General features: G+C 42.9%; 1 protein-coding gene across 4 annotated transcripts; it reads right to left on the reverse strand.

Moving 5' to 3' along the window:
- Positions 1 to 10,553: 10,553 nt before the first annotated feature.
- Positions 10,554 to 21,520, reverse strand: TAGAP (T cell activation RhoGTPase activating protein). Of its 4 annotated transcripts, XM_040059013.1 has the most exons (11): positions 21,464 to 21,520; positions 18,957 to 18,998; positions 18,440 to 18,524; positions 18,281 to 18,334; positions 17,634 to 17,700; positions 15,990 to 16,162; positions 14,799 to 14,960; positions 14,258 to 14,367; positions 13,379 to 13,574; positions 12,749 to 12,866; positions 10,554 to 12,510 (listed from the first exon to the last, which is right to left on the reverse strand). In XM_040059013.1, exons 3-11 carry the CDS (start codon positions 18,464 to 18,466, stop codon positions 11,336 to 11,338), a joined length of 2,082 nt encoding a protein of 693 aa, XP_039914947.1. In that variant the 5' UTR covers positions 18,467 to 18,524; positions 18,957 to 18,998; positions 21,464 to 21,520; the 3' UTR covers positions 10,554 to 11,335. The 4 variants fall into 4 exon arrangements, with proteins under 4 accessions (XP_039914947.1, XP_039914946.1, XP_039914948.1 ...); XM_040059012.2 differs by lacking the exon at positions 21,464 to 21,520 and having other exon boundaries at positions 18,957 to 19,049; XM_040059014.1 differs by lacking the exon at positions 21,464 to 21,520 and having other exon boundaries at positions 11,037 to 12,510; positions 15,990 to 16,159; positions 18,957 to 19,049.
- Between the last annotated feature and the right edge of the window lie 6,179 nt (positions 21,521 to 27,699).

Consider the following 27,699-nt stretch of genomic DNA (forward strand, 5'->3'; position numbering starts at 1 on the left):
CTGCACCCCAAATTCGTGTTTTCCACACAAGCTGGAGATTTGGTTACTGTAAAGGTGTCCTATGATGATAGAGAGATGAGGTGGGTCCTCAGTATGCTGTCCCACCCGTGGTGAGCTGCACTCCCTGCCAGGGCAAATCATGAGCAGAGGTTTTCAGCTTCTGTGAAAAATTTCCATTAAGAGAAACATAAAAGCATTGAAGGGTTACTGATACAGTGATAGCTTTTTTTTTTTTTTTTTTTTTTTTTTTTTTTTTTTTTTTAACCTATGCGGGTAAGGATATGCCTTGATTCTTTTAGCAAGACTTAGCATATAAAATAGCCCATGCCCTTTGTTTCTGAAAGCTTTGGTTTAAATGTAAAACTTGTGTTAAATTCTATTTCTTTTAGCTCAGTTATTTTACTGCTGCAGACATCTGTACTGCTCCACTGCAGCCCCAAGTACTCCACAGGAAGCCTCAAAGGCATGGGGACAGCTGTGGAGCAGGAGAAACTATTTGAAAAACAAGTTAAAAAAACCCACCCCAAACGAAAACAAACAAACAAACCAAACAAAAAATTAACAAAAACCAACCAAACAAAAACTACCAAAAAGCCAAGTGTGGGAGCCAAGTGGGGAAAAAACAATATTTATGTAATTGATTATTGTGCAGCTTGCAGAGTCAGTAGAGGAATGGGAATTGTGTTGACTATGCTGTTGCTGGCTGGGTGGTGGGACAGGTGGACATGGGCCTGCAGAAGTACAGTGCAAGTGTCACTGTGTAGGAGGGGAGAGCAGCCCTTCAATATTTGCTTGTGTCTGGGCAAGCAAAGTTAATGAATGAGTTCTTAGTCCAGCCAAGCCAGAGCACTATGATCCTTAAATTTGACCAGGACTAATACAAACCTTTGATTTTGGAGATCTGACTCATATTTTCTGAAAATTTAAGTTTGGCTATACAGTTGGCTATACTGCTGTTAGACAGGGGACTTGAAATCTGGGTAGACCTTTCCAGTATTGTTATGGATCTGGTGTTTCTCTTGATGTGAAAAACAGCTGCAGCATAGCCTTGAAAATGTCAGACAGCCTGTAACCACTGGAGTCAAGATTCCTGAGGAGCTGCCTGTTCCCTAGAGACCACAAATCTTTTGAAGGAGATGGTGTTGCACCACAAGTTCATTTTGTTAAGCTGGCCCCAGCTGGTGTCTCATTTTTTGGGAGAATTTCTTGTTCACCTGATATGTTCACTGATTGAATGGCAGTGACTCTCCTCTTTATCTCTGTGAAACACTGCAACCTCCTGAGTTACCAGTTCAGTGCAAAGGTCTCTGCAGGTTTATGAGTGTCAAAGCCATGCCCAGAAAAAAAGGTAGCTTTTCTCTCTTGCTGCCTTTTATGTTGATTTTTTGTTTTGTTTGTCGGGGGGGTTGTTTGTTTTTGTTGGGTTTTGTGGGGTATTTTTTGTTTGTTTGGGGATTTTTTTGTTGTTGTTGTTTTGGTTTGGTTTTGTGAGTTTGTTGGTTTGGTTGTTTGGCTTTTTTTTTTTTTTTTTTCTAGAAAAACTGGTGAATTCTAGAACACTGTGTTATCACACGACTGAGTGGAGCAGGATCCAAACCCACACTGATCGTAATCAGATTCCTGCCATTAGTTGCTTTCTGGATCTTACAGTAGCAATAGCTTTTTCACATATTCTTTGGAGGATTTTCTTGGACTTGCACAATCACAATGCCAGAGGTACTGCCTGTAACTAGTAAGGAATGAATCAGCCCATCTGCCATATGGCAGCTAAGAAAGGTCTTTTGAAGTTCCTTCAGCTGACTTGAAAGCTGCAGAACGAGGGCTTTATCTCCTTCCAGGTTTGCTGTGGATCTGTTAAAAGGCCTTGAACATACTAAGGTTTTTGTTTGTTTTCATGAGAATTTCCTGGCATGGTACCATGCCTTATGGCATGCCCTTGGCTTTCTTCTTTTGGACATGAAACAAGTTTATTCACAGCAAAGCAAATGTGAAGGTGTTAGTGTGTAGTAACAGAAGATGTACACCCACTGTTTCCTGCAGCACTTGGGATGCATCTGTAACTAGTGAATGACACCTTGAAATACAATATAAGGGATCTACAGTGCTGAGCCTGCGTCTTCCTTGGGCCCCAGCTTGGATGTTGCTAGGCTGGGAGACCTTGTGCCACAGTGCATTATACAATACAATGCTGGACAGACTACCTGAGTCCAGTTTCTACCATCCTAACTTTCTGCAGCCTTTCATAATTAAGAAAGGAAGGAGGTTTATGGATCTAGGCAATGCTTAATTGTCAAAAAGGACAGGGAGGGTCATAAGGCCTTGCTAGAGCATTGCCTTGTGTCTGGAGGAGGACCATGGCTGCTTAGAAAATCACAGGAATGCTTCCCTAGTATAAAACTGTGTAATTATATGGAATTTGGGTTAGATTTGGTTTTCATGGTTTTGAGATGGAATTGTAATCTGTAATTCTTACCCCCTTGAGCCTGCAGTTAAAGGTGTGGATCTCCCAGTTTTGAAAACAACTCTATTTGAGGCCAAAATGACGTTGTTTTCAAGTAGACATCAACGAATCACAAAGCAATCTAGACTGGAAAGGTCTCTGGAGGACTCTAGTGTAGCACTCTTGCCTAAGCCAGTACGAATTCAAAGACAGATGAGATTGGTCAGGGCCTTCTCCTGCCAGCTTTTGAAAATCTCCAGGGATGGAGGTGCTTGAAATAGCCTTGAAAATCCCAGAAATCATCATGCCACTGCTAATCAATGCCCTGAGATGTCTGATGGAAATACAAAAAACACAGACGTGGAGAGTCATCAGTGTGACTACCCACACAGAGCCCAAGTGAGGTGCAGATGTACTATTTGTCCTGATGCTGTGAGACAACAATTAATAGAAGTGCCCTGAAACACTTTTCAACTTTCTGCAGTGATGTGATCAGAGAGAACTAGCAAATACCGTGTCAGTGTTGTATCACTGGTGTCTGGCAGCCCACAGATAGCGTCTTTGTGCTGTTCATGGGTGCTGGCCTCCGTGCATGAGAGATAAACAGGTCCTAACAGGGAGATACTCAGCTTTAAAAACTATAATGTGCCAGCTTGGGAGTTTTGACAGATGAGAGACATAGAAGGAAAAATAAGTACCAGAGCTAAACTTGAGTTCTGATGGTGATACCATTTTTTTTAAATAAAGATTGTTAATAATGTTATATAAACATTAATAGAAAAAAACTGAGATCCTATCACTCATATCTTCAACCCAAATTATTAAACTTCCTTTTCTGTCTAGCAGCACAACTTCCTCTTGACTCTGGTTCTGAGTTTGTGGGGTTGGGCAGGACTAGAAACTTTCAGTTCTCAAGACCTTAATTTCTCCAACACTAGTGAAAAAACAGAATTTATTAATCATGGTTTCCAGCAAAATTTACAATGTTTTTCCCACTATCACTTCACCTCTGACTCCCAGCGCCATCTTCCCTAGGTTGCCTTTCCTCGATGTTCCCCACAAGCTTTGCTTATCAGTGATACAAGCCTGCTCTTGGGGCTGCCTTCTTGCCTTTTGCCACCACATGCTTTCAGGTAGAGTGACTAGAAAAAGTTATGAAGTGGTGATAAGGCACCTTAGAGAGTGGAGCACACTGAATTTTAAACTATCATTTATTACACTGCCAAATGGAAAATCAATTGTTGGTGACCTTCTTATTTAAGCTCAAATAGACTGTGCTGCTATCCTGCTCCAGCCCCTTCTTAACTTTCCCTGCCTTGAATAGGGCCCTCCCACTCCATCTTTTTGCCCCAGGAAGCTCTGCCTTATTTTGCATCTCCCTGATTGAGGGCAATTGTTCAACTGCACTAAACTTGCAGAGTAAGAAACAAGACAGATCTGCTTCTGTTGCTCCTTCACTGTAGTCTTGGTATTTACCCATCTTGATATAAATTGCCCTTTATCATATGTCTGGGAGGCAGATCAGTATCACCTGTGCTTAATTTGAGATTAAATGGCACAGTCCAAAAGTGCACTGGGTAGGAGACCTTTTGGAAAAAGCAGACCCCTATGTTGAACACGCAAACTACAAGTCTTGGGTCTTTAGCTCAAGATCAATCTCCCTGATGACCTATGGAGAACTAGTGGCTGCTCTTCTCTTTCTCACACCCAAGGACTTCTCAAAATGCCATGTCTTATGGTGTCTATAGCTTACAAGATGAGTGTGCATCTCTGTACCATATCGTGTAAACGTGTACTCCTCAGAGTACAGCTCTGCAAAGTTGTTGAATGATACTGTGGTTGCTTTCTCACCTGGTCACCAGTTGTGATGAAGTGATATGGTAGGTGAATCACAGGCAGAGCTGCACAGGTGCACTTGCTAAATCTTTATAATGGAGAGAGAATTACATGGTCCAAGGCTGTGCAGCAAGCATGTGGAAGAACAGAAGAATCCCTAATCTGTGTTGTAAGAGCATCTTCTCTGATCACCTTACTTGGAAACTGCTTAAACTTGGCTTTAACTTTTTTCTTTTTTTAAATACAGTTTTAGAATTTTCAGCATAACCTGGGATACTGAAGGTGCAGGGTTTGAATATGAATTGTTGCATTTGTCGAGGAAGTTGGTGGGAGGTTTGTGGGTTGTAGGAAGGAAGAGTTTTGAGCAGCCATTGGATCAGCTCTGTAAATAGATTTGTTGGCTGAAGAGCATGTTTTGTTTAGAAAGTGTGAAACCCTTCATAGAAACCTTTTCATATTATTACCTAGAAGAGGAAACAGATCTCAACGGAGTCAGCTATGTTTAGCATTTGTGAACTGTTTGTTCAGACTTATGTGCTGACACCTCAGGTTAGAAATAAAAAATAATCTGTGTTTTCTTCTCCCTTTGTAGAGAACAGGTAGAACTTGGAATGGGTTTCAGTGAGAAGTGAGATTTAAATTGATATATTTATCACAGTGAATGGTATAGACTGATTAAAACAATAAAAGTGATGCATTTATAGAAAAAAAATATTATTAGATAATTAGCATTTCTGAATAGCAGAGAGGCAAAAAACCAATTTTTTTACCTAGCATCCACTAGGTAATTAATCCATTTTACCTGTCTTACTGACAGATATGTATGATTGTCAGCTGTCCATATGAGGATTATATCACTTCTCCAACAGTGGTTGCCCTTTTCCCATGTATCTTTCTCTCTATCATCAGACTTTTTATTTAAAAATTGGTCCCTCTTCTGAATTTTTAGCTTTCAGAAGATCGTCTTAAGTTTTCACTCTGTTCTGATGACACATGTGATAAGGACTGACTGCTAACAAAATTCAGAGAAAAATGTAACCAGAATGCCTGCCCAAGGTGGGTTTCCTTTTCCTGTAGTCAGAAATTGTCCTCCTGGAAACACATGATAGCCACAGTAACTGTGGTCTGACTCATGCTACCAGAGTAGCATCATGTTCTTATTTGTTCAGAGTTCACTCCTGTGATAGCCAGGTAGCGTCACTGTAGTAAAAAGTAATATTCTCTTCTCAGGTTAAGAGACCTGTCTGGGTACAATGGGAAGCTGAAATTGTCACTTGCACTTTATGAACAAGGAGTGAGTCAACCTGGGAATAACCTGGTGTGGTGCTGCAGCAAACCACCTGGTCTCCTGTAATGTATCAGCACCAAAACAGAACAGTCAGTACAGAAATAAGAACTCCTATTCCCAGATAAAAAACAACACAGATGGGGTTTTTATCAGCTGTGATACTTCTTCATGCTGTAATTGGAGACATTTGATAGCAATATTACAAGAGGAACCATTACATATAAACCGTCTGTGTGGAACTCCCTGCAATATGGAACTGAGTTATGAAGCAGTAATTTTACTATTAGCTTTTAACACCAGTATTAGCTTTTTAACGTTGAAGTATATCTAACCCAAGCAGAATCCCAAAACTATCCATTTTGGCTTTAGTGTTACAAGAAATTAGATATCTAGTTCTAAACAAAAAGCTGAAGAGATACAATCCCATTACCAAAAAAAAAACCCAAAAAAAACCCAACAAACAAAAAAACCCAAACAAACAAAAAAACCCCAAACACACACACAAAACAAACAAACCAACCAAACAAACAAAACAACAAAAAACCACCTCCAAACCTCCAAAGTTCTTGGCTTTATTGTAATATTATAAGTGTCAGAATTGTGGACCACAGTCACATTGTACAGAGTGATTCAGTCTCAAAAGCAAGAGTTCTGGGTGATAACAGGATGCTCTCCCTTCCCTAATACTACCTGTCAATGCAGGGTATGCAGTCTTGTCATCCGGTTACACAATGTCCAAGGAAGAAGATTACAAATCCTATTTCATCAAAGGGGATACAGTATAAGGAACTCTGAAGAGCCAAATGCACACACACAAAAGGAAAAGCCAGCTGTCCACGTTGTAAAGAGGTAAATATGAAAGTGTGAGCAACAAGGTTGGTGTAATTCTTTCCACCAATATTTTTGCCAGGGGTTTGTACCAGCAAATGTTATATCATTGTTGCATCTTGTTCCTGGGGCGCACAGGTAGCAACCATGAGAGGAAGAGACAGAAGAAAGATCTTGCACAGAGCAACGGTTCTGTTCTGTGACTGTGTTCAGTGAAGGGCTTTCTTGGCTTATGTTGAGGCAGCTATCACAGAAAGTGACCATGTTAGTAACAATTCTCGTGTGCATCATTGCTAAATGGTTAGAAGTTATTCTTCCTCAGGTGTGAATTCATTATCTCTTTAGTTTTCACAGTTCCCAGAAATAAGTGCCCTTCAGATTATAGCTTTGAGAAGAGTTCAGACAGGTGAGAAGGCTTCTCCCCCAAGACCTTGCTTGCAGAGGTAGAAGAAAAGTTACTGACACTGCCTGTTCTCAGAGAACATGAGCAAATTACTGAAAATATCCCTTACATCATAGTTTGTGCATTGCTTTCATGAGGCACAGGGGCAACAGCTTATTTTGACTCATTATTTCACCTTAACCTAGCTCCAAATGTCCTTCCATCATAGTTGACAGCCCATATTTCTACACAAGAGATGATGTGCAGACCGCTTGCTGAAATCCTAAAAATTCAAGGATCTCTGTCTATGGAAGGTTCATCCTGAGGCTTTCCATGGTTACAGCTGGGAACTGAGGTCATCACCAGACTTCATGAATCCTGTATTTATTTTCTTGTATCTTGGTGGGAGTTTCCTTCTCTCATTCTGATTCTCTGTATTTACAGAGACTAAAACAAGGCAAGGAATGTGGATGGGACTGAGACTGGCCAGGTTTTGATGGGGCTTATTGCAATAACAACCAGTGCAGATAAGATGGGAAATTGTGGAAGAGTTGGAAGGGGAAAACTGCAACTAGCTGACTGAGAGAAGTGGGTCTAGGGATGGAGAGGAAATTAAATTGGGACTTTGAGCTTGGAGAGCAAGTCAAAGGTTGGGGCTTGTTCAATTAAAAGAGAAATAGCTGGATGAGGTCAAGAGTGGAGGCTGGGAATAGAGAGGGTATGAAAATAAGGCAGAAATAAAGGGTCAGGAATGGAGACGATAAAGGTCTAAGTCAGAGTTTTCTATGGTGTGGTGGAACAGAAAACACCAAACTCTAGAGGGGGCAAGCATGAATGCTGCTCAAGAATGCTCTTTTGAAGGCTTAGATGGTACCTTAAAGAAGGCTTAGATGGTGCCTAAAATCCCAAGTGTTACTGTTTCTCTGGTGGCAGTAAAAAATATCAGCCCTAGATTATAGAGATCTACATTCAAGGTTCCTAAATGTATCATGTATGTGTAAGGTGGGAGTCTAAGCTTACATCACAGTCAGAGAAAACTTTGGGAAAGGATTTTACCACCTAAGTATCAGGAATTGTATACACTTTTGATGCATTAAGAAATTCCTATGGTCCTAAGATATCCAAATGACACTTTGTAAAGACACTTTTTTTTCAGACAACTGTGTTCTACCTGCACTCAATTCAGTCCCAGGAATCCAGACAAATGAGACACAGAGAGCCTATGCCTCATTTTCTGCAGACTGTGCAGGAGATGAGGCACAGGCTTACATAAATATAAGCCTTGCATGCAGATAGATAAATGTAGGTGTCTTAAATCTACAGTCTGCACCTGAGTGTTTGAATGCCTACAGTGTTTGAATGTCTGAATGTTTGTGAAACCTGCAGGCATGATGTTTCTCTCAGTTGTCACTAATGTTTGGACATAGAGTTAATACTATCATCCCTTTTCTATAAGTTGCCATCCTAATTCAAGTGACAGAGAACAACTTCCTGGTGCACAACATGGTTAAGGAAGGAGGTACTCCGTGAAGAACTCCTTTGTTCTTCTGTTTGTTCTTTCAAATCCTAGCAAATGAGGCATAGCTGTATGTCCTAAGCCTGGATGCCTGCTAGGCAAACTGTACTGGCGAATGGCACAATTTACATTTTCCCCTTTGCTGCACAACCTTTTTTCCTTACCAGTGCAGGTGCATCCTGTGGGGAAGAACAGAGTGCACCATGTGTTTGAGGACAACAGCAGGATGCAAATATAAGGAACTGAATTCAAGCTGCATCAGCAGCCTGAATTCCAGCATTGCCTTGCAAGGTAATGGCTTGGATTTTCTGCTTTAATATTGCTTTTTTTCTCTCTTCCAGTCCTATCTCCAAACTCATGTTTGTAGTGTCTTCATGAAATTTAATTAGAAAATTCTGTGTGTGAAGTAAGTGGTGCAATACCGATAATGGAGAAACTTGTGGAGAGTGGGAGGCTGACTGTCACCATTCAACTCTTCAACCAAAATCCACCTCCAGTTGTAAATGGGTGTTTGATCTTTCTGGCTGAGGAATCAAAGGTAGCTTTGGCACAGCACTTGTAAAACAGATAATCCACTTGTTGTATATAGGAGTTAAAGGGCCTTACTCTTGGAGTCCAGGATAGTTATCTGGATCCTAGAATGCAGTGAGGTGGACTGGTAGCATGATGAAATGATTTTCTGAGCCAAAGGAAGATAAGTAAGTGCTAAAGCTAAGTTCTCTACTTCTTGTGTCATTCTAGTCTTTTGAGGTCTCTTATCTGCCTGTGTAGAAGAAAAATCACTTCTGTGGAGAGATATGGCATGAAAATAATGCTGACTAAACAGTCAAGTCTGAAGGGATGAAGGAAGTCAAAAGCTATCTGTCAATGAGGAGGTAAATATCTTTTGGTGTCTGTTTGCATTCAGATTTTCTTTAATTATGCTCTTCCCTGGACTTGAAGAAATGCAAGAGCAGGATGAAGGGTACTAGGACACTCTTCTATACAAATCCTTCACTTTAGCCCTTTTTTGTTAGCAATTTGTAGAGCTTCTCTCCCTTCCCTTTCCTACACCAATTGAAAGTGATCTTTTCCAAATGGTCTTACTTATCCAGGGGCTGGAAGATTTAGACTCATCTATACAGAATATTTAAGCCCAGATAAGCTGTCTACGTGGGATTGTCATATATGCCTTACAACACCTTAGACCTAAAGAGAGCCTTTCTTCATCTCTGGTGAAGTGGCTGTGCTTATTCACCCTGGGTTTTCTGATGTGGTTACAGGGCAGGAATCTTCTTGGGAGACTTAGTCTTCTCACAGACAAAAAAGAATGAATCACTTAACAAAGAAGGAGCTGTATTGGATTTTGATTACATTTCAAGGTTTGTGTTTTCTGTTTGTGGCTTCTGAATAGATTGCCCAGAGATGTTGCAGTGCCTCCATCTGTGGGAGTATTCAAAAACTGTCTGGACATGATCCTGGGCAACCTGTTTATCTGACCCTGCTTGGGCAATGGGGTTAGACAGGAGGATCTCAGGCCTCACTGGTTCTGTGATCCAGGAGATGCAGATTCCAGACAAAAGTAAACACCTTTTGGGTCAGAGCCCTCTCATTGAGCTTGCTTGGAAGCAGAGTGCCACTATTCCAGTGTCCAAGAGAAGAGATGCTTTATCTAGTTGCAGTCTACCAATATGGTCCTTCTCATAATTTCTTCTGTCAAGTCAGGCACCCACCTTCCCTTTTCTCTGCATCCTAGGAACACCTACACCTGGAAAACATAATTCCTGAGAAGGTGGTGTACCATTTTTAATGTGTTTCACTTTTGGAGCAGCATCACCTCTTTGCAGCTTAGCTGTTAGCAAAGCTGTTACACGGTAGTATAAGTTTTGGCTTTAGTGTTACAAGAAATTAGAGATGTAGTCCTAGGCAAAAGGCTGAAGGGATTTGCTTACAACAATAGCAGTGATACTGCCGGTCATTTACTTTGCTTCCTGCTACTCACCCATGCTATGTCATTCAAAAAGACCTGCAGTACCTGTAGAATAGTATAAAAGTAGGTACAGTTCATGTAGGGCCTGGATATTTTAAAATCAGACTAAATTCATGCAGAAAAATGTTTTATTGTAGTGGAGTTAAAATTGAGAAAAACATCTCCTTGCTACTGGTTTAAGGCTATGCTGAGCCACAAAAACACGTTGCACTTCCAGTCATTTTTACAAGTTTATAAGGACACCGCCTAGTATTTTCTTTTTAGTATTTTCTTCTTTTTTTATCTTTTTTTTTTCAATGAGCTTTAACTATTAAAACTAGAATCTAGAATATTTCCTTGTAGTAGGTTGGTTGTTTGTTTTTGCTTGCTTGCTTTTTCTTTCTTCACCTGTCCAGTTTATTTAGTCTAAAAGCACCTTAGGACACATGAGGGTTACTTCACACATTCCCATAATGACCTCATGGGGCTCTAACCCCAGGCTCAGTGTACAATACTAATGCTGCTTAGTTGTCAGATCATTCTTATCACCAGCAAGCAGGAAGATGTAATGGCTGCAGGTACAGGGGTTTATGGAGGAGTGCTGAAGTGGCCTAGATGACAGAATAGCTCTTCCCCCATTAGAGTAACTGCCAACCCACATTTAATGCAGAAAATCAGCAAAGCACTGCATCAACCTGGCACATGTACACACATGAAAAATGGTACAGGGTCTGTGACCATACAGAAAACAAAAAGAAGGTGAGACAGGTTTTGGACCTGCCAACCTTTAATTGTTATTTCAGGAAAACAAATACAACACTGTTTATCATCTGCTAACTACTCTTCCTACACAACAGGTTATGTACAAAACACTAACTTACATTTTTACATAATGATACACAGGTCTTCACCAGCAACAACTCTTGTGTTGAAAGGATGTGACATGTCAAGCTGACTGACACTTCAGGAAAAAAAAAAAGTTCATGCAGAGCTAGCTTATTCTTTGTCTCTTGAAAGTAAAATCCTACAAATGATCAGCAAGATGTCTATTTTTACAATATTTACTTTGTACAGTGCAAAGAGGAGGGACAGGCTTTTTAAACGTAGGACTCCTTAGCATACTGGATCTGCTCAACCTCAAAAACCGGCTGGCTGCACCTCTGAGCCACACACTCGAGTTTGTTCTTTTGACAGGACTCAGACATGGCTCTCATCCGATAGACTCCTGGGGTCACGGGTAAATTCACACGGGAGTTCAGTCCTACAGTGATGCTGAAGGTTTCAGTTTCCATGTCAGAATCCTTTGTTGCGGCAACGCTGGCACTGCGTAGATCCCTCAGATCCGTATATGCTGTGTCCTGTGCACTGTGGCTGCGTGGATGAGGCAGCAGAACATCCTGTTTTGACACCGCTAATCTCAGAGTTTGAACAGTGAGATTTTGGGAGGGAACTTTAGTGGCCAGGCAGTTTTTAACAGCCTCCTCATAAGAGGGTGGTTTTCCAGGGTTTTTCTGGTCTACCTCTCTGAACACTTCACCAACTGACCTGAGACGGGGCCTTTGCTGATACTCCACAGGCAATAATTTGTCATCATTACGGCTGTCCTCCTGGACAATTCTGCAGGAGAATTGATCTTCTTTCTTTGTGAAACTGTCCCTCTGAAAAAACATGGCTTTTCCAGGCCCCCAACTCTGGGTTTTTATTAGTGTTTTCCTGCGGTTTGCAAAAGAGAATGACATGGAATGTTTTTTGATCTCTCTGCTAGGTGTACTACAGTCTTCGGTGGCCTTGGTAGAAAAGGACTGAGGCCTGTTTAAAAAGGTTTTTTTGGGACTAGAGGGTGAAACTACTGGGGAGCTGGTGAAAACTGAGCCATCAGAGCTCTCCAGGGAGCAACTGGAGGATGTTTTGGGTAGAGAGTCAGTTGATAATTGTGAAGGTAAGCCTGCAAGACGTTCCTCCAGTGCCTCCATCCATAGCTGTTTCTGCTCAACTGGAAAATTGTCCTCACTTTTGTTTAGCCTTTGTTTCCTTATTGTGTCATCAAGGCAGTTCTGGAAGGACAGGTCTGATTCTGAATACCTCCTGTCCATTGTGCTGATGTCATTTCTGAAATAAGTCAGTGAAGGGGCAGAGGTATTTTTTGGATATCTTCTGCTCACAGTAGCACTCCTCCCTTTGGCCTGCTCCATCTCAGAGGTATAGGGGCTGCCTTCCACTTCAGGATCTGGGCTGTCATAGGCAGAGTCATTCTGAGGAGGGGAGAGTCGTTCTGTGGGGAGAAAGCAGACATTAGTTTTCACTGATCAGCTGTGGATGAAAAGAGAACTACACAGAGAGAGTTCAGAAGAGGGCTTCAAAAATCTTGAACCCTCTGTGCTTACATATTATTCACATAATTGAATTTGATGTATATTCACAAATTATTGAATTTTATATATATTAACATATCAATTTCAGCAATTTGGCCCAGCAGGCCAGTCAGTGACATCCCCAGTCCATTCTCATACCTGTGGAGCTGTCTGTGTGCTCTGGTGACTCCTCAGCCAAGGCACAGGCAGGGAAGGCAATGTCCTCCTCAAATATTTCCGAGCAGTTGTTTATGAGGAACTCCACCAACACTGTCACCTGCACCCAGAAAACAGCTCATGTCAGTCAGGACACATTGCAGATTCTGTCCTGACCCTGCCTGCTCTCTTTGTAGGAACGACAGCACAGAGCAGGGTGGCTTCTGCCAAAATCCTGCCTTAAACTCCAAGGGTGAGTCCACCATGGGGGATAAGGCCTGATGCTGCAGACAAATGGATCTGCCCCAACACAGACAAAACACCATCAGCCACAGCTTTGGCCTCACTGCCTGAGAGCCCAGGGGTGACAATGCCCACAGGTGCCCCTTTGCCCTCCACATGCAAAGGAGCTGTGACTTAGGGGGCTGCAGAGCAGCTGCTGCTTTTGCTCAGAGGAGGTGAGATGAGGAGCAGCCTGGCCCATCCCATTGCAGGCTGTGGGACACCTGATCTGAAGGGTTCCCCCAATATCCAGGGGTGCTGTTCTGTTTGGCTGCTGCAATGACAGTGGGATCCCTATGGATGGCTCTAAATTGCCCCAGAGGAAGCGGCTGCTTGCTGAGTTCAACACACCTTGTCATTCATCTCCTTCTGCACTTCCAGCGGGAGCGTGCTGTCTGTCCCTGGGCTCAGCATATTTGGGCCAATGCAGATGGCCAGGTTGCTGGAGTCCATCTTGTTGGTCTCGGCATTCTGGCTGATGTGGTGGAGCACAGAGAGCAAGAGCTTGAGCAGGACGAGGTTTGGTCTCGGCAGCTTGTCAGCCACCCTGCGTGCACACAAACAAAATGTGACGTTAATCGATGCTGCAGTGGCCTCTGCTTCTCGATTTGAGCAGCTCTCAATTAAACTTAGAGCGACGTCACTTCCTCCAGAAAGGGGCACGTGTGTGCTCTCTGTATCTTTCAGAAATCCCCATCTGCAGCTGAGTGTGTGGTTAATTATGAGACCTTGAATTACGAGGTCTTGACTGAAAGGCAGCATTGCAGAAGCCCATGCCCTGGAATAGATGGGATGGCATCAGGAGATGTCACTGGGGGCTTCCCAACGCCTGTGGTTGTGCTGTGGGGCTTTCAAAGCAGTCCCAGTCAGCCCCCCACACCTACTGTTCCTAAAGAGCCAAACACAGGGGTGGTCTCCATGTGCCCAACTTTGCCCCCAGCAGATGTGAAGGCTCTGTGTCAGTGCCTGTCCCACAGCACCGTGACTGTGCCAGCTGAGGCACTGCAGCCTCTGCCCTCTTCCTGCATTGGTGGTTTCATAAAGCAATCTGAAGTGACTTCAGGAAGTGCTGCTGCTGGAGCCCTCTAAACCAAACCCCATGGACCAATAGCAAGCTGATATAAATGACAGGCTTTCAAATGAGACTCTTGATTTCGAAAGACGTTGGCCTCTGCCAGCCAGTCCGTTATACTGGTATTGATTGCAAAATTTCCTGGTTGAAAAGCTTACCCTTTCAATTCTTCAATTTTTTCTTGCTTGGTTGGCTTCTCTAGAGCTTGCATCCATTTCTCATAGAGATCAGCTGAGAGGAGTTTGGAAGGAATATTTCGGAGAAAGTCCTGCAAGGCCAAGAGATTTAGATGAAGCTTTGACACTACCCCTAAGCACAGAGAGAGTATTACTGGCAACGTGGGCTCTCTAGGAGGCAGGTTGACTTGAGCTGCCTGACCATCAGCACTGATAGAGCAGTACTTGCACTTGTGTAGTAACAGCATCCAGCTTTCAGTTGCTTTTCCTTCACTCAGAAATCTCACTATTGCTCCCTGGGAGGATGCTGAGCAAGAGGACAAAGTGAGCTTCCTCAGGAAATCAGCAGCCCAACAAGTAGGACTGACAATCAGGTGGAAAAGGCCAAACTTTCCTAAGCTTGAAGAATTCAGTCTGACTTTGTTCTGGCTTTAGCCAAGAGTCCCACCTAGGTCAGCTCAGAGCACTGGATTGGGCCTGTGCATATTAGCAATGTCCTCCCACAAGTGTAGCTCAGAATTACCTTCAAAACCACTGCCAGCAGGTGCACAGATTTGCTTTTCAGATCAACATTCCCGCCTTTGTTTAGGTCCTCCTTCAACTCCTTTCGTGCTTTCTCATTGGCAGCTTTTCTGAATATCCCTTCCGTGGAAGGTCCTTTCATATACAATATGGTTAGGAGATCCTGCAGGGGGAAAAATCAGACAGGAATGAAAGAACAGTTACTTGGATGAAGGAAGTTAGCAGGTGAGCATTTCTTTAGAAATAGAAGAAAAATTGTCTGGAGGTATACTGTACTCTGATTAGTTCAGTATCTAGTTCTTGCTCCAAGTACATTGCATGAGAAGTAGTCTTGATTTTCCCCTAATCCGCCTTCCTTTCGAACTAATGAATTCCACTAACTTCAGTGGAGTCATCCTTGCTTACTTCCAGAAGGAAGCAAGGAATGGCTTAAATCTTAGTTCACATCCCTTCTCTCACAAGCCAGGCAAATACTACTTAGTACAGACAAATGTGTGTCTATTGGGAAAGCAAATTCAGTGGAAAAACTGTTACAAGACCATTTTTATCCAGAAGTTATTGTTTAGGTATTTTTTGTGGCAGTCCATAGCTGAACACTTGTTTTTCCTGGAAATACAGAAATCCTTTGAAGTTTATGCTGCTGAAAGATTTATTTAAATTACTTCTTTAGAATCAGAGATGTTTATATGAAGAAGCAGATCTTCCATTCCTGGTTCTGGATTCTCTACACTCCACGTTACTTCCAGTGAAAGTTGGGTGAGCTGGACAAAACACTCAGACCTGACTCTTTCTACATCTACAGGGATGAGCTCTGAGCTTATCAGCAGCATGTGTATAGGGGAAACACCAAAATCATCTCCTGGGTGATGCAGCAGTACTGGGTATCCTGCCTCACACTGGAGTCAGAGATATCACAGAATCATAGGAATGGTTTGGGCTGAAACGGACCTCAAAGATAATCTCATTCCAATCCCCTGCCATAGACAGGGACACCTTCCACTAGACCACGTTGCTCCAAGTCCCATCCAACCTGACCGGGAACACTTCTAGGGATGGGGCAGCCACAGCTTCTCTGGGTGACCTCATTACCCTCACAGCCAGGAATTTCTTCCCAATGTCCAATCTAACCCTGCTCTCTGTCCAGGCACTCCAGGTCTTTGTAAACAGTTCCACTAAAATGGTACCTCCTTACCTGGATTGGCTGGGGCAGTGTATCATCTTCCCCACAGATAAGTGCCAGAGGATGGCCAAACAGAGTGATTTTGGCACCCAAGTCTAGCTGTCCTGAGGAATTTCTTTTGGTAAGACTTCGTCTCAGAGTAAATGACTGTGATATCACCTTCTTTCTTTTCTTTGTTCCATCTGCTGCAAGTAAAACAAAAGATCAATTTAAAATTTGAAAAAAAAATTAACAGAGCACTATGTAGTCTTTCATCTGTATGCAGTGCAGAGTATGTCGAAACAACTCAGACCAAACCGGGAAAAACTGAGAGACAACTAAGTGGTTGCTAGGGAAACAACTGCCTAAACCATAAAACTGTGGCCATCTCCCCAAGGCCACCACCTTTCCTGTTTTGGGTCGGGTGTTTTTTACATTCTAGTTGCTGTTTCTTCTTAGAGAGTGGGAACATACAAGGCACAGAAATAACAACATTTATAGAGATTTTTGATATTGCCATAGTTTCTCTGATAACTCTGAGGAAGATATACCACTTAAGCAGCTGGCAATGACAACAATTTTCACTACATGGTCTGACTGTGCCCCACCCACCCTTAGAGCAAGAGTAGAAGTAGGGGCTCCTATTTTTGACCTCTTTCACAGTGTGAAATGAAAACAGCTCTGCCAGCTCTGGAGCCAGCTCTAATGACAATTCTCCTAGAGCTAGTGCTTGCTCCCCAGCCAGTGGAATGTGATACTTGTTCCAGAGAATGGGAGCATCAGAGTAGGCACTCACTGGCTTCAGGGTTAGAAATCTCTTAGCGTGGCTTTTTTATCTGCCTTGTAAAGAGGAGGGTGAAGAATTTGAAGATTATAGTTCTATTGGGATGGGGTATGCCTTTTTTTTTCCTTTTCACAAACAGGGAGAGAAGGAACCTTTTGTGAGAAAGCTTTCTAAAGGATTTGCCTTCTGCAAATTTGCAATAAATGTTATGCCACCTACTCCAAAATTCAGTTGTCTTACCTACATGAGAAATTCTCAGGACCTCTCTGTGACTTAACATAAGCTCTTGGTAGGTAGAGGTTTAAAAAAAATTGAGAAAGTCACCAAAATTATAGTATAATATAAAATATTAGCTTCTGATACTTCTGAAAACTGGTCTGATATGATGGTCTGCTCCAAATTTGACCCTGCCCTGTTGATGGTCTGCTCTGGGTTGTTTACAGGTGCTGAGGTTTTGCATGGTGAGAAAAAACAAGTGCTGGTGCTGTTGCCAAGAGGGTTTATTTGCACACAGCTCTGGTGTTTAACAGCTGGTACAGTGCTCAGTACTCAGTACTCGCTCGCAGGGCCACACCTCAAAGCTGATGCTTGAGTGAAAAAGAAACACATTTACTTCCCATTGCTATCAGGGAACACAATGAAACATGGCTCTGAGGACCAGGGAACAGGAATCCAAGACCTCTGGCACTCAGCACTGTCACCTCTGCCACTGAGCATGTAGGAAAGAAGAAATTTGCAATGAGTGGCACTCCAGGGCTTAAGCCCTCTCCTGGATAGGGACTGTGGCTTGCTCTCCCGGAGTGGGAGCAGGCAGTTTCGGGTGGTTTTGCACAAGTGCCAGCTTGGAAGAATTATATAAGAAGGCATTTCCTCAGTTTGTTTTTGAAACTCACCATTTGAGAGGCAAAGTCCATCTTCAGTGTCTGCTGGGACTGACAGGGGATATTTCTTGGCATCAGTCTGCAAAAAGCATGCTAGGATTACAGAGCTGCCACAGTAGTGGGAGCCACCAGCAAGTTGCTGCAGCTCCTCAGAAATCTGGGGAGGCACTGGGAAATAACCAGACAACACCTGCTAAAGGGGTGCCTCAGCCTAGGACTGACACTGCCTTGCTGCCCAGTAGAGGGGTCTGTGGTAAACTCTGCAGCCAGGCACTCCAGTCGTACCCAGTGGGTCACAACCCTGTGCTCTTTCAAGCTGGGCTTTTGATCCAGAAAAGTTGTAGCCAGATACAGCCTCCTTTTTGTGTCCTCCCCGGCACAAGAAATTTCCTCCCAAACTCCTCTGAGGAGCCTTGATGGCTTTGAAGCCTGCAAGATCCTGGAGCAAAGCTCCTCAAGAGCCGGGGGAATGCACAGACTGCCCACAGCAATGCCCTGTTCCCTCTGCTCATTGCGGCACACAGCTGCCTTTGAAGAGCTCTGCCCACTCTTGGGTGAGGGTAGGCAGCCAGCAGCTACTGGAGGAGCCACCCCTACTTTGCTAAGGTATCTCACACCAGTACCCAAGAAGGATCCAGGAAAATGTAAGGGCTGCTTACCTCTGTCTGGCACTCAATCAGACTTTCCATGTTCCCAGCATTTAGTGTCTTTGACTAGGCAAGAAAACAGACACTGTGTGAGTAACAGAATACAATGGTTTAGAAATCAGAGCTTTTCAAAGTTGCTGTGTTGACAGCTGAAATAATTAAGATACTCACAGTGTTACAGCTGCTTAACACTTTCATTAGGAGTTTGATCGGAGGAGCTCTGGACACTCTGGTTTCCTTCAGTCCTTTTGTTTGCCTGTTTGTTGAACAGGGAATGGACAGAGTCTTGTAAAACTGCACCCTTCTTGGCTTTCTCCTCTGCAAGCCAATCTAGCGTGTATGATCCTGAACCAGCAAGATCTCCCACACAAGTAAACCATAAAAAGCCCTTCTCTGGAAGGGCATTCAGCCCTGCTGCCCTATCTGCCTCCTGATTAAAACAAAATAAAAGCAGCTTTCCATTTTTAATCCATGCAAAATTGAGCAAGTGGTGACAGCTACATATGGTCATTAATGTGCACACACAACTGAGGCTGAGCAACTCAGTGAGCTCTGTCCATGAGCTATGCTTAGCAGTGGGTGCACCTCTCCCCCATGTGTATTTTTGTACATCTCTGTGCAGCTGCATCTGGAGCTCTCCACTGATTACAACCACAATGACACAGATTCTTTCAAGGGCAATACTTACCCAAAGAGTGAGTCCAGCCAGAGCTCCTTCACCTCCCGTGAACTGCAGAGGAAAGGAGAAACAGCATCACTCCCCACTGCTACTAATCCTTTGGACAGAGGCAGGCGACTAAACAGTGTGTACCACGTGTGCTGCCTTATATATGCAGAAGAGGCAGGTGGAAATTCACAGGCAGGAAGAAGCATCATGGGGCAGGACCGAGACACTACCAAATTTCTGGCTTCCTCTTTCCTTTTAGAGGAGCTACCCTTTTGGGTTTCCCCCCACTGCCTAAAAAAAAAAAAAAAAAAAAAAAAAAAAAAAAAAAAAAAAAAAAAAAAATCTGGTAGCTGTTATGGATGGAAAAGATGAGACATTTGCCAGGTAAAGGTTCCAGCTATCATCACCAGCATGAGGTGAGATGTGCAGAGGGGACTGCAGTGTGGGCAGCTTCTCTTTACCATTAAAGGACAGTGGGTACAGTCTGTCCTTTGGCTGCTCAGAGACATTAGATTTGGCAGTATAAAGACGCAGCGCCGGATCAAGTTACACTTGGCAATATCAAAGTTAAAGAATGTTAAAGAAACATTCAGAGAAATGTTTCTTTATAATTTTTTAAAAGCTAATTGCAACAGTTTACTGTTCACAAGCAGATGTAGACACACATTTTGTAAGTACTAAGTAGCTCTTTTGAATCTAGCTATGGACATCTATAGATGAAGTGGTGTTATGTAGTAATTTAGTAATGTATGACAATATGTAGTTTAAAAGTCTTGTTTAAAATAAATCTGAATAAGATATATTTGTGTGCACATATTAAAATTTGATTCAACTGAAGAGGTAAAAAAATCTAGGAAAAATCTACCTCTGCTTGACATGCATCATTCTGTTGCTAGCTGCCCCCCAACTTGGGCATATCAGGAATACAGCACTCACTCTACCAGGCCATAATGAAAATTCATTAGGGTTTTATGTTAAATACATGATATTATTTCTATTGATTTATTAATTGAGGCAAATTACAACCTTGTTCTGGGTGCCAGTCTGCTGATCTTGTGAAAAGGAGGAGTTAAGGCTGAGAGTCAGGGTTGGGAATTCTTCAGTATTGGATTTAGGTGGAAAGCACTCTTGTGAAACTGTGGCCTTTCTGCTGCTTCCCTCCTGGATGCTCCATTTCACATGTGCAGAGGATGGGGCTGTCTTAACACAGCCCTTTGCATATGCACGTAATGGCTACATCCGCTGCTGCATTCACCCTCAAAGCCATTCTTTGTGTAACCACATCAGACCCGGACAGTGTAGTACTGACCCTGTTTCATGCAGAACAGAAAGGTGATCTCTGACTCTGGCAGAAATCCAAAGCACAAAAATTCACTTTTGGTTTAATAGAGAGGTGTCCAGAAGAGCAAATGGAGACTTGCTCTGCTTTTGTGGAAGGAGTTGCTGGAGGTCACCTTTTAAGTCCTCCTGAGGCCCCATCATTTCCATGCTCCTGTAGTGGCACTGGTCTGGTGACTTGTTTAGGGCTGAAACTTAACAGCAATCTCAAACAATTAGTCTGCAGCCCTGGGCATTTACTACTGATCTTCTACTCACTGCTCTAACTGTTTTTTTAATTAATTATCAATCCATGCCATTTGTAATTTCCCAACTAAATTCCATGGGCTGCTGCACATGCTTGCAGATATATTGTCTTCCTACATCATTTTCTACTGAGAATTTATTTTAAGGCTCCTTGGCAGCTGCAGCACCACTGCTGATAGTGGGATTCCTCAACAAGAAGCATCTATTTTTCATTTCATCTGTCAAATGTATATCCAAACACACCTGTCTGTTAAGGATCTCAGAGGGGACCTGCAGTTCAATTCTGCCTTGCCCTCACTTCCAGCACTCTGCACAGATGTGTTTCTGAGCTCAGTCTGTTTCATTATTAAGACACAGGGTTTGATCTGGAAAATGTGCGACTTGTGATGAAAATGTGAGTTTAATGGGTGGTGATTAGCCAGGCCAGAAGCTTAGATTACAGTTCTGGCACTGGCTCTACACAGGGCACTGTGCTGTGAGTTTCCCTGGAGAAGATACAGTAATGTGTGGTGTATTGATAGCACATCACCAGAGTGTCTATTGGCACACACTGCTGTATCTCTATCCAAATAGTTCTCATCCAGTAACAGTTGTGGGGATATAATGGCTGTTGTATGTGGAAGGTGTGTGTATAGGTCTGCCTGCCCATATGAAAAACAATTTGATTTTTTTACCCTCCTGATATCATTCTTTATTTAATAGCTCTTTTATGGTGTGTATCACAAACACTTAAACATGCCAAAATTACTTTGAAGCAGCCTGTTTTATTAGAAATAAGCAGGCATCCTAAAATGCTATGGTTTGGCAGAGTAATTCTATGGCACCACAGAGGGAATCTTGGCTGTTTTTGTGAAAAGCAGTAAGCAAGCACATGCTGATTCCTGCCAAACACTGCAGAGCTGTGTGGAGGATTCCAGAGTCAGAAGAGCTGCTCTCACACCTACCAGCCAGAGCAGCTTCACAGCTTCTCCATCAGCATGGAAAAGGTAACAGAGATGAAGGGCCAAAACCAGACTCCACCCTGAATATTAACAGAAAAGGCCTGTCATATGAGATGTTTACAAGTTAAATTCCCTTATATGAACAACTTGCCTCCCTGAGGAGGCTAATTCCATCTCTACCTCCCAGTTCTGCTTTGCAGACTTGAAACCTTTGCTATGGTCTGCTCCTCCCTCAGTTGGGTACAGACCCTACACCACGATGCATCAGAACAACGTGTTTGTTGTACCACAGCCTCTGCCCTGGGGCAAGGAGAACAGATGGCAGGTGGCTTGGGTACACCTGGAGGTGTTTGCAGTCGATGTGTTTCTCCCAATCCATCCCCTGCACTGTCCTTCAAAGACACTGGATGTTTACGCAAAGATCGGGGCTTGGGAGAGGCAGTGGATTTGCAAGGGTTTTATAGAACTAGCCTTTGTAGAAGTTCTTCCCTTGCTGTAAACAAGGCTTCCCTCAATTCTGCTGAAGTGTTTTACATTCACTGGAAAGAAAGCAGGAGCAGGGAGGTACTGCAGAGCAGGAAACCTGGGTGGATCCAGCCCTCTTAAGGACTGGGTTTGCCACTCCTTGAGATGTGAAGCATTTTCCTTATAGAAGCTAGGACATCAGCCCCTGGTCCCTGCCGGGCCCTTTCCCCTCCCAGACCATGGCTGCTTTTGTGATCCACTCCCAAGCCTTCAACCGGTGTTTGGAGAGAGGGCTTATATAGCACTTGCTGCAAACGTGGACCAAATGGTGATTTTCCCCTTTGTGTGAGCTCCAGTCAAGCTAGGCATCTTCTCCTCTTTTCTTCTCTGACACTTACTTACACCGTGGCTCTGTGAAGGACTCTAGACCATAGCAATGAAAGATCAGCATCAGTTGGCATGAGAAAGAAGCCAGGAGTTGACAGTGAAAAAAAAGAACAAAAGAATAAATCTGCTGTGACTGGAGAGTGTCTGTTTCCTTCTCTCCTTATCAAACCACAAATGGGAAAACCCCAGCTACAGCTCACTTTTGTTTATTCTATTACTTTTGCAAACGTTTGACACCATGGCTTTTAGGAAGGAGGCAGTGTGTGAATGAATCCTGAAACTCGCCTTTGCCCTGTTATCATACCAGCAAGGAGGCGGCAGGAGCATAGCTGTGAGAAGGGTACGGCTGAATGCGCCTGGAGGAGGGATCCTTTCAAGCCCATATAGAGCAGAAAGAGCCTTCATCAGTGCCTTTCCACGTGGAAAAGGAATTGTATTCCAGCTTTGTCTTCACTGCCACAGCTGCAGTCTCCCCAGGGAACAATAGGAACATTTACCAAAATAAGGAAAGCAGTTGTGCCAAACTCAGAAAGCCATTGGATTGGTTGTTTTTTTGGAAGGGAAAGCTCTGTACAATCTGTTCATGGACTCAAAGAACAAGGTGGCAAGTGGGTTCCTAGAAACAGGCCATATTTATAGATGCTTTCTGAAGGGAGCTCTGATTTCCTACCACTCTCCAGAGTGTGTTGTGGGACGCATAGGCATGGTTCAGGGTTTGATCACAGAAAAGAGGTCAGACAGACTTTTCATCAGACTAGTCCCTACTTTCTACCTGTAACAACTCAGAACAAGAGCCATCGACCCAGCTGGTGCCGAACTCCTACAGGTTTAGCCAGGTAGGGTCTGGGCTCATGCTAAACCTGCCTTTGGAAAGTGAAATGCACTGTCGGTTTTCCCCAACTTTGTTCAGCTGATTTCTATCCTGAATTAGATATCAAGGTTAGATTGCAATGTGGGTTAGATTCCACCACCCTTCTACACTCTGTGCTACTATTGCACAGGAAAAAGTTACAAATCAAAAATAACACTATAAATACAGCACAAGGTGCATTCTATGCCCTTCCCATGACACCATTTCGATTGCATTTGCTTTGCAGTATGGTTTGTTTGTTCTTTCATGGGTGCTTGCCCCAAGTCTAAGTCAGCAGCTCTAAAGATTTTTACTCCTCCTCACATAACTGGGTCCAGTGGATGCTTTTTCAGTTGTGAAGATCAGATACAAATGGGCCACTTTTCCAAAGGGTCTGGGCTGCTGTTCGGCCGTGTCTGCGTTCAGCTTGCTATTGTATCTCTGTGGCACTTGGGAATTACTCATTCCTTGGGTTCCCTGAGGTGACCAGCACAAAGTAATCAGGGAATTGAAGTTGACTGTCATTTCTGACTGAGCAGATGCAGGTCTAAACTCTTTTGCTTATTTACACAAAAATAGTAAAGAACATGTGTAATTCAGTCTGAAGTCTGTTCAAGATTTCTGGTTGAAGGTACTCAAGCAATACTGAAAAGTGATATGCTTACTTTTTTTTTGTTATTCCACCAGGTTTTTCACTTAATTTGCTTCTTTATGTTCTTCATTTGCAAATCAGAAACTGAGATGGGACTTCTTGCCAAGCTCATTTGCTGTCAAGGACAGATTATTCTTCTTACTGAATACAGAGAGATGTGAATCTTGATTTTGCTTTTCAGGGTTAACATGAATGTTTTCTTTTAAGTTTTGTTGGGGTTTTTTGTTTTGTTTTGTTTGTTTGTTTTGTTTGTTTTGTTTTGTTTTCTTCTTGTTGTTTTCCATATAGGCTTGTATTTCTCTCGTTTCTGCACCTTCTGTTTTGCTTTGAATTTCAGCATCAAAATGGTCTCAGATCTCAAAATGTGAATTAGGGGAAACAAAAAAGAACCTGAGTTTGACATTGAATTTTAACTTGCATGTGATTTTCAGGCATAAGTCATCTCACTATCACATAAAATATGATCTGTAGACTGGCACTGGCCTAGGAGCCAGTCTGGAATAAGACTAAGAAAAGCTGGCCCAAGTGTAATTTTGGGTTTCATTGTACATGTGTCCCCTTGATACAAAAACTAGAAAAGAAAGGCAGGCTCAGGAATACAAGAATTTACCACTGCCCTGGTAGCATGGGAGCTGCACCAGGCATTGCAAGTGCCATGAATGCAGCTGTTACCATAGGTGCCCAGGAGAAACAACTAGAAGTAGTTGGATTTTGCCCATCATTTCTCTACAGTTGGCTTCCTCAGAGCCCCAGGGGTTTGATGGGAACCTTCCCAAATTATTCATCATTGTATTGCCCTTGTGAGTTTGGCATTCCTGTGTTGTACCTGCTTCCTAAGTAATAAGTACAACTGCCAGTAACCAGGTCCTCAACACCACTAAATTAACCAAGAATAGGAGCTTTTATGACCACATATTTAGATTCCATTCTCCAGGCAAAAGCAGTGTCAGACAAAACAAGTCTTTCCAGGGACAACTCTGCTAACTACAGCTGAACTCCTCCAAGCACATTTGACCTCACGCTTCAAGAGGGCTATTTGTTGTCATGCTGTCCTTGTGCATGCACATCCACACACTGCAAAATAAAATGTTCTGTGAGGTTTTGGCCACCCATCAAAATCAAGATGATAAATTTGAAACAAACATATCCATATTAGCTGGTGATTGCCATATTGTTGCTACTAGTAACAGCTGCTCTGTTAGTGTTTTATATAAACACTGTGCTTCTCTTCCATTTTAAAGCATGACTGACTACCTTATGAGGATTTCTGAAAGCAAATGCTTCTCATGGCACGGGCTCAGCCTCTGCTGCAGGGCATCACGAGGTGTCCGGGAGGAAAGGACATGCAGAGAGTGGAGGTCCCCACAGGGCAGACCAGGATAGCCTTGGGCACCAGCTCTGACCAACACAACAGGAGGGCACTGAGGACTGCCACATCAAGAGCCAGGACAGCCAGATCCTCACCTTCACATTTGCAAAAGCACAGGGACACTTCCAGGCCAAGAAAAAGGGAGAAATTCCCACCCTGCAGGGCAAGCAGGAGCTGGGATCTCCCCCTTGTGAGAGTGGAGTCAGAGGAAGAAAAAATGCTTTGGAGTTTGTGTTCAGCTATTTGACCCATTGTTGGAGAGGGCTCAGCTTGAAGGCCAGGCTGTTCCCTTCAGGCCTGCATTCCTGCAAAGCTGGCCATTAATTTATGCTGCTGACGTGCAAACCAGGTGCTGTAATGGTGCCTTTACTTATTCTGCCTTTGTGTGCCTGCTCTCAACCTTGCATTTGCTTTCAAAGTCCCACAGTCCCTGCAGAGAGATGACACTAAGGAGTAGGTAGAGAAGGTATGCTGCATGACACAATGTCCATTTCCCTGTTCAATGATGGCAGAGGCTTAAAAAGAAGAATTTGTTCTCTATTTCCACTTCCTTGTAAAACTTTGTGCTTTGTTTGAGCTTTACCTTTTCTCCCACTTATCAGAGTATGTTTCTTTGGGAGGGTTGTGGGGGGTTTTTTGTGTGTTTGTTTGGTTGGTTTTTGTTTGTTTGTTTGTTTTTTCCTGAAAACAGTATCTGTGTGCATTACAGTCTCAAACTGCCTTATTCAGAAATAGCGTGAAAATTTGTGAGGGAGGATATATCTTCAACCAGACCAACAGATACAGGTACAAAACCCATCCTCAGCTCTGAAAATAAATGTCTGTCTTCATTCTCAGGACAAGTTGAGAAGAAATGCTGTGAATTTTACTAGATCCATTGATCACTTATTCAGTTACTTGTTAAGATAAGACTAGATACCCCAGAAGTACCTCAAGAGAAGGGTCTTTTCAAAGAGAGATGGAATCCTCTTTCCTTTAGGCACTGTAAGATGTAAAATGCTAAGCCAAAAGATGTACAGTTCAGCAACTGCTGTAACATTTGTGTAAACTAAAGACCATATTTGTTACAGAGCCTTAGTTCTGCTTGATTGAACTTAGTATTCAGAGGATAAACATGAGCACTCATTATCCTGTAAGTAATGCCAAACTGAAGATGATGGTAAATGTGTCAGGGAGTTCTTCTTCCATTTAGTATGTAACAGGGCAAAGTGGCTGTTATTGCATACAAAAATCTACAGAGTTTATCTTTCACATATAATTTCCTAGAATTATTATAGCTCTAAGTTAATCACTTCCAATACTGTACTCAGCAAAACAACATTTAAAGATACAATATATCATAGTAATTGACACCTGTCTGGGCTGTTTTAGAAGAGATGGTTTGTTGGAAGAGGAGTTTGAGAGGTCTTTCTTATGTCCCAGTGGTAGTTGCTTCTCCCTGTAACATTTCTATCTGCTTCCAGAATCAGTTATTCCCACTCTTTGGATGAGAGTATGCTGCAATGTAAACCTGTCATAACTGTGAGACTGACATGAATAAACAATGCAGATAATATTTTCATTCTGGCCTTAACGGAACAGACATAATAAACGTCCCAAGCATGGAAAAAGTAATCACTTTAACAACTGAACATGCTTACTCAGCACTCAGTAATCAACCCGTAAATGTAAACAAGCTACAACACAGTAATCCCCGTATTAGGGAATTTTCAGACTAACCAAAGACTGTAATTGTGTCTTTGTGTTGGGTTTTTGTGGGTGAGCTCTGGGAGGTGCTTCAATTTGCCCTTTGATTTTCCATGCAATATCTGAAAGGTAGCCCGCCTTCTTTCTCCTTCAGGTTCTTATTAATAACATGCTGAAAATAAAAGGTCACTGCACTGCATAAGGTGCTTTGATATCTTTTGGTGAAAGCTGGTACCTGCAGGAGAACACCATAAAGAGCTCAGCAGCTCTTGCCTCTCCTGCCTCCTATGCGCTACACAGTAAAGAGAAGGCATTAATCGTAGCCCTCCTGGCAAACCTTTTACAAATGAAACCATGTATTGAAGTGCATCACCCATGAGAAAAATACATTCTTTTTCTGGGCATTATTTGTGTCCCTCCAAGGTCTTTGCAGTTCCACTTGCCACATCAGAATGCAGCAGTCACCTTCTGGCCATGTCACATACGCATTTATTTTAAGCATGCAGCTTATCGTCCGGATAATATATGAAATTGTGACAACATGTTATCATGTGACAATGAAATAAACATTCAGTATCGTGACTGAGCCAGCCATTTTATCTAGATTGTGTAATTAGAAATGTTTCTGAGCATGAACTCCCCTCCCTTTGCCTGGCCTCTGGCAAGGGATCTGACATGGGAGCTCCAGCACGGTCACAGCAGAGGCTAACCTTTAATCATCAGGCTGATGGTGGGACATCGTGTCACCTGATGTCTACGTGCTCCATGAGGAGTTGCTTCCTTCAATGTGAGCTTGGGAAGAGCTGCATGGCACTGAAGTAATTGCAACT

Source organism: Hirundo rustica, chromosome 3 (assembly GCF_015227805.2).
Source record: "Hirundo rustica isolate bHirRus1 chromosome 3, bHirRus1.pri.v3, whole genome shotgun sequence".
NCBI classification, from domain to species: domain Eukaryota; kingdom Metazoa; phylum Chordata; class Aves; order Passeriformes; family Hirundinidae; genus Hirundo; species Hirundo rustica.

What these genes read in the sequence shown, in the direction of transcription:
- TAGAP (XM_040059013.1), bottom strand. Translation starts at nt 18,466, where the DNA reads ATGAAAGTGTTAAGCAGCTGTAACACT. An exon ending in TGGACTTTGCCTCTCAAATG is followed by an intron (nt 16,163 to 17,633) that starts GTGAGTTTCAAA and finishes TTTTACTTGCAG; the next exon opens with CAGATGGAACAAAGAAAAGA. An exon ending in GCACACAGACAGCTCCACAG is followed by an intron (nt 12,511 to 12,748) that starts GTATGAGAATGG and finishes TTCTCCCCACAG; the next exon opens with AACGACTCTCCCCTCCTCAG.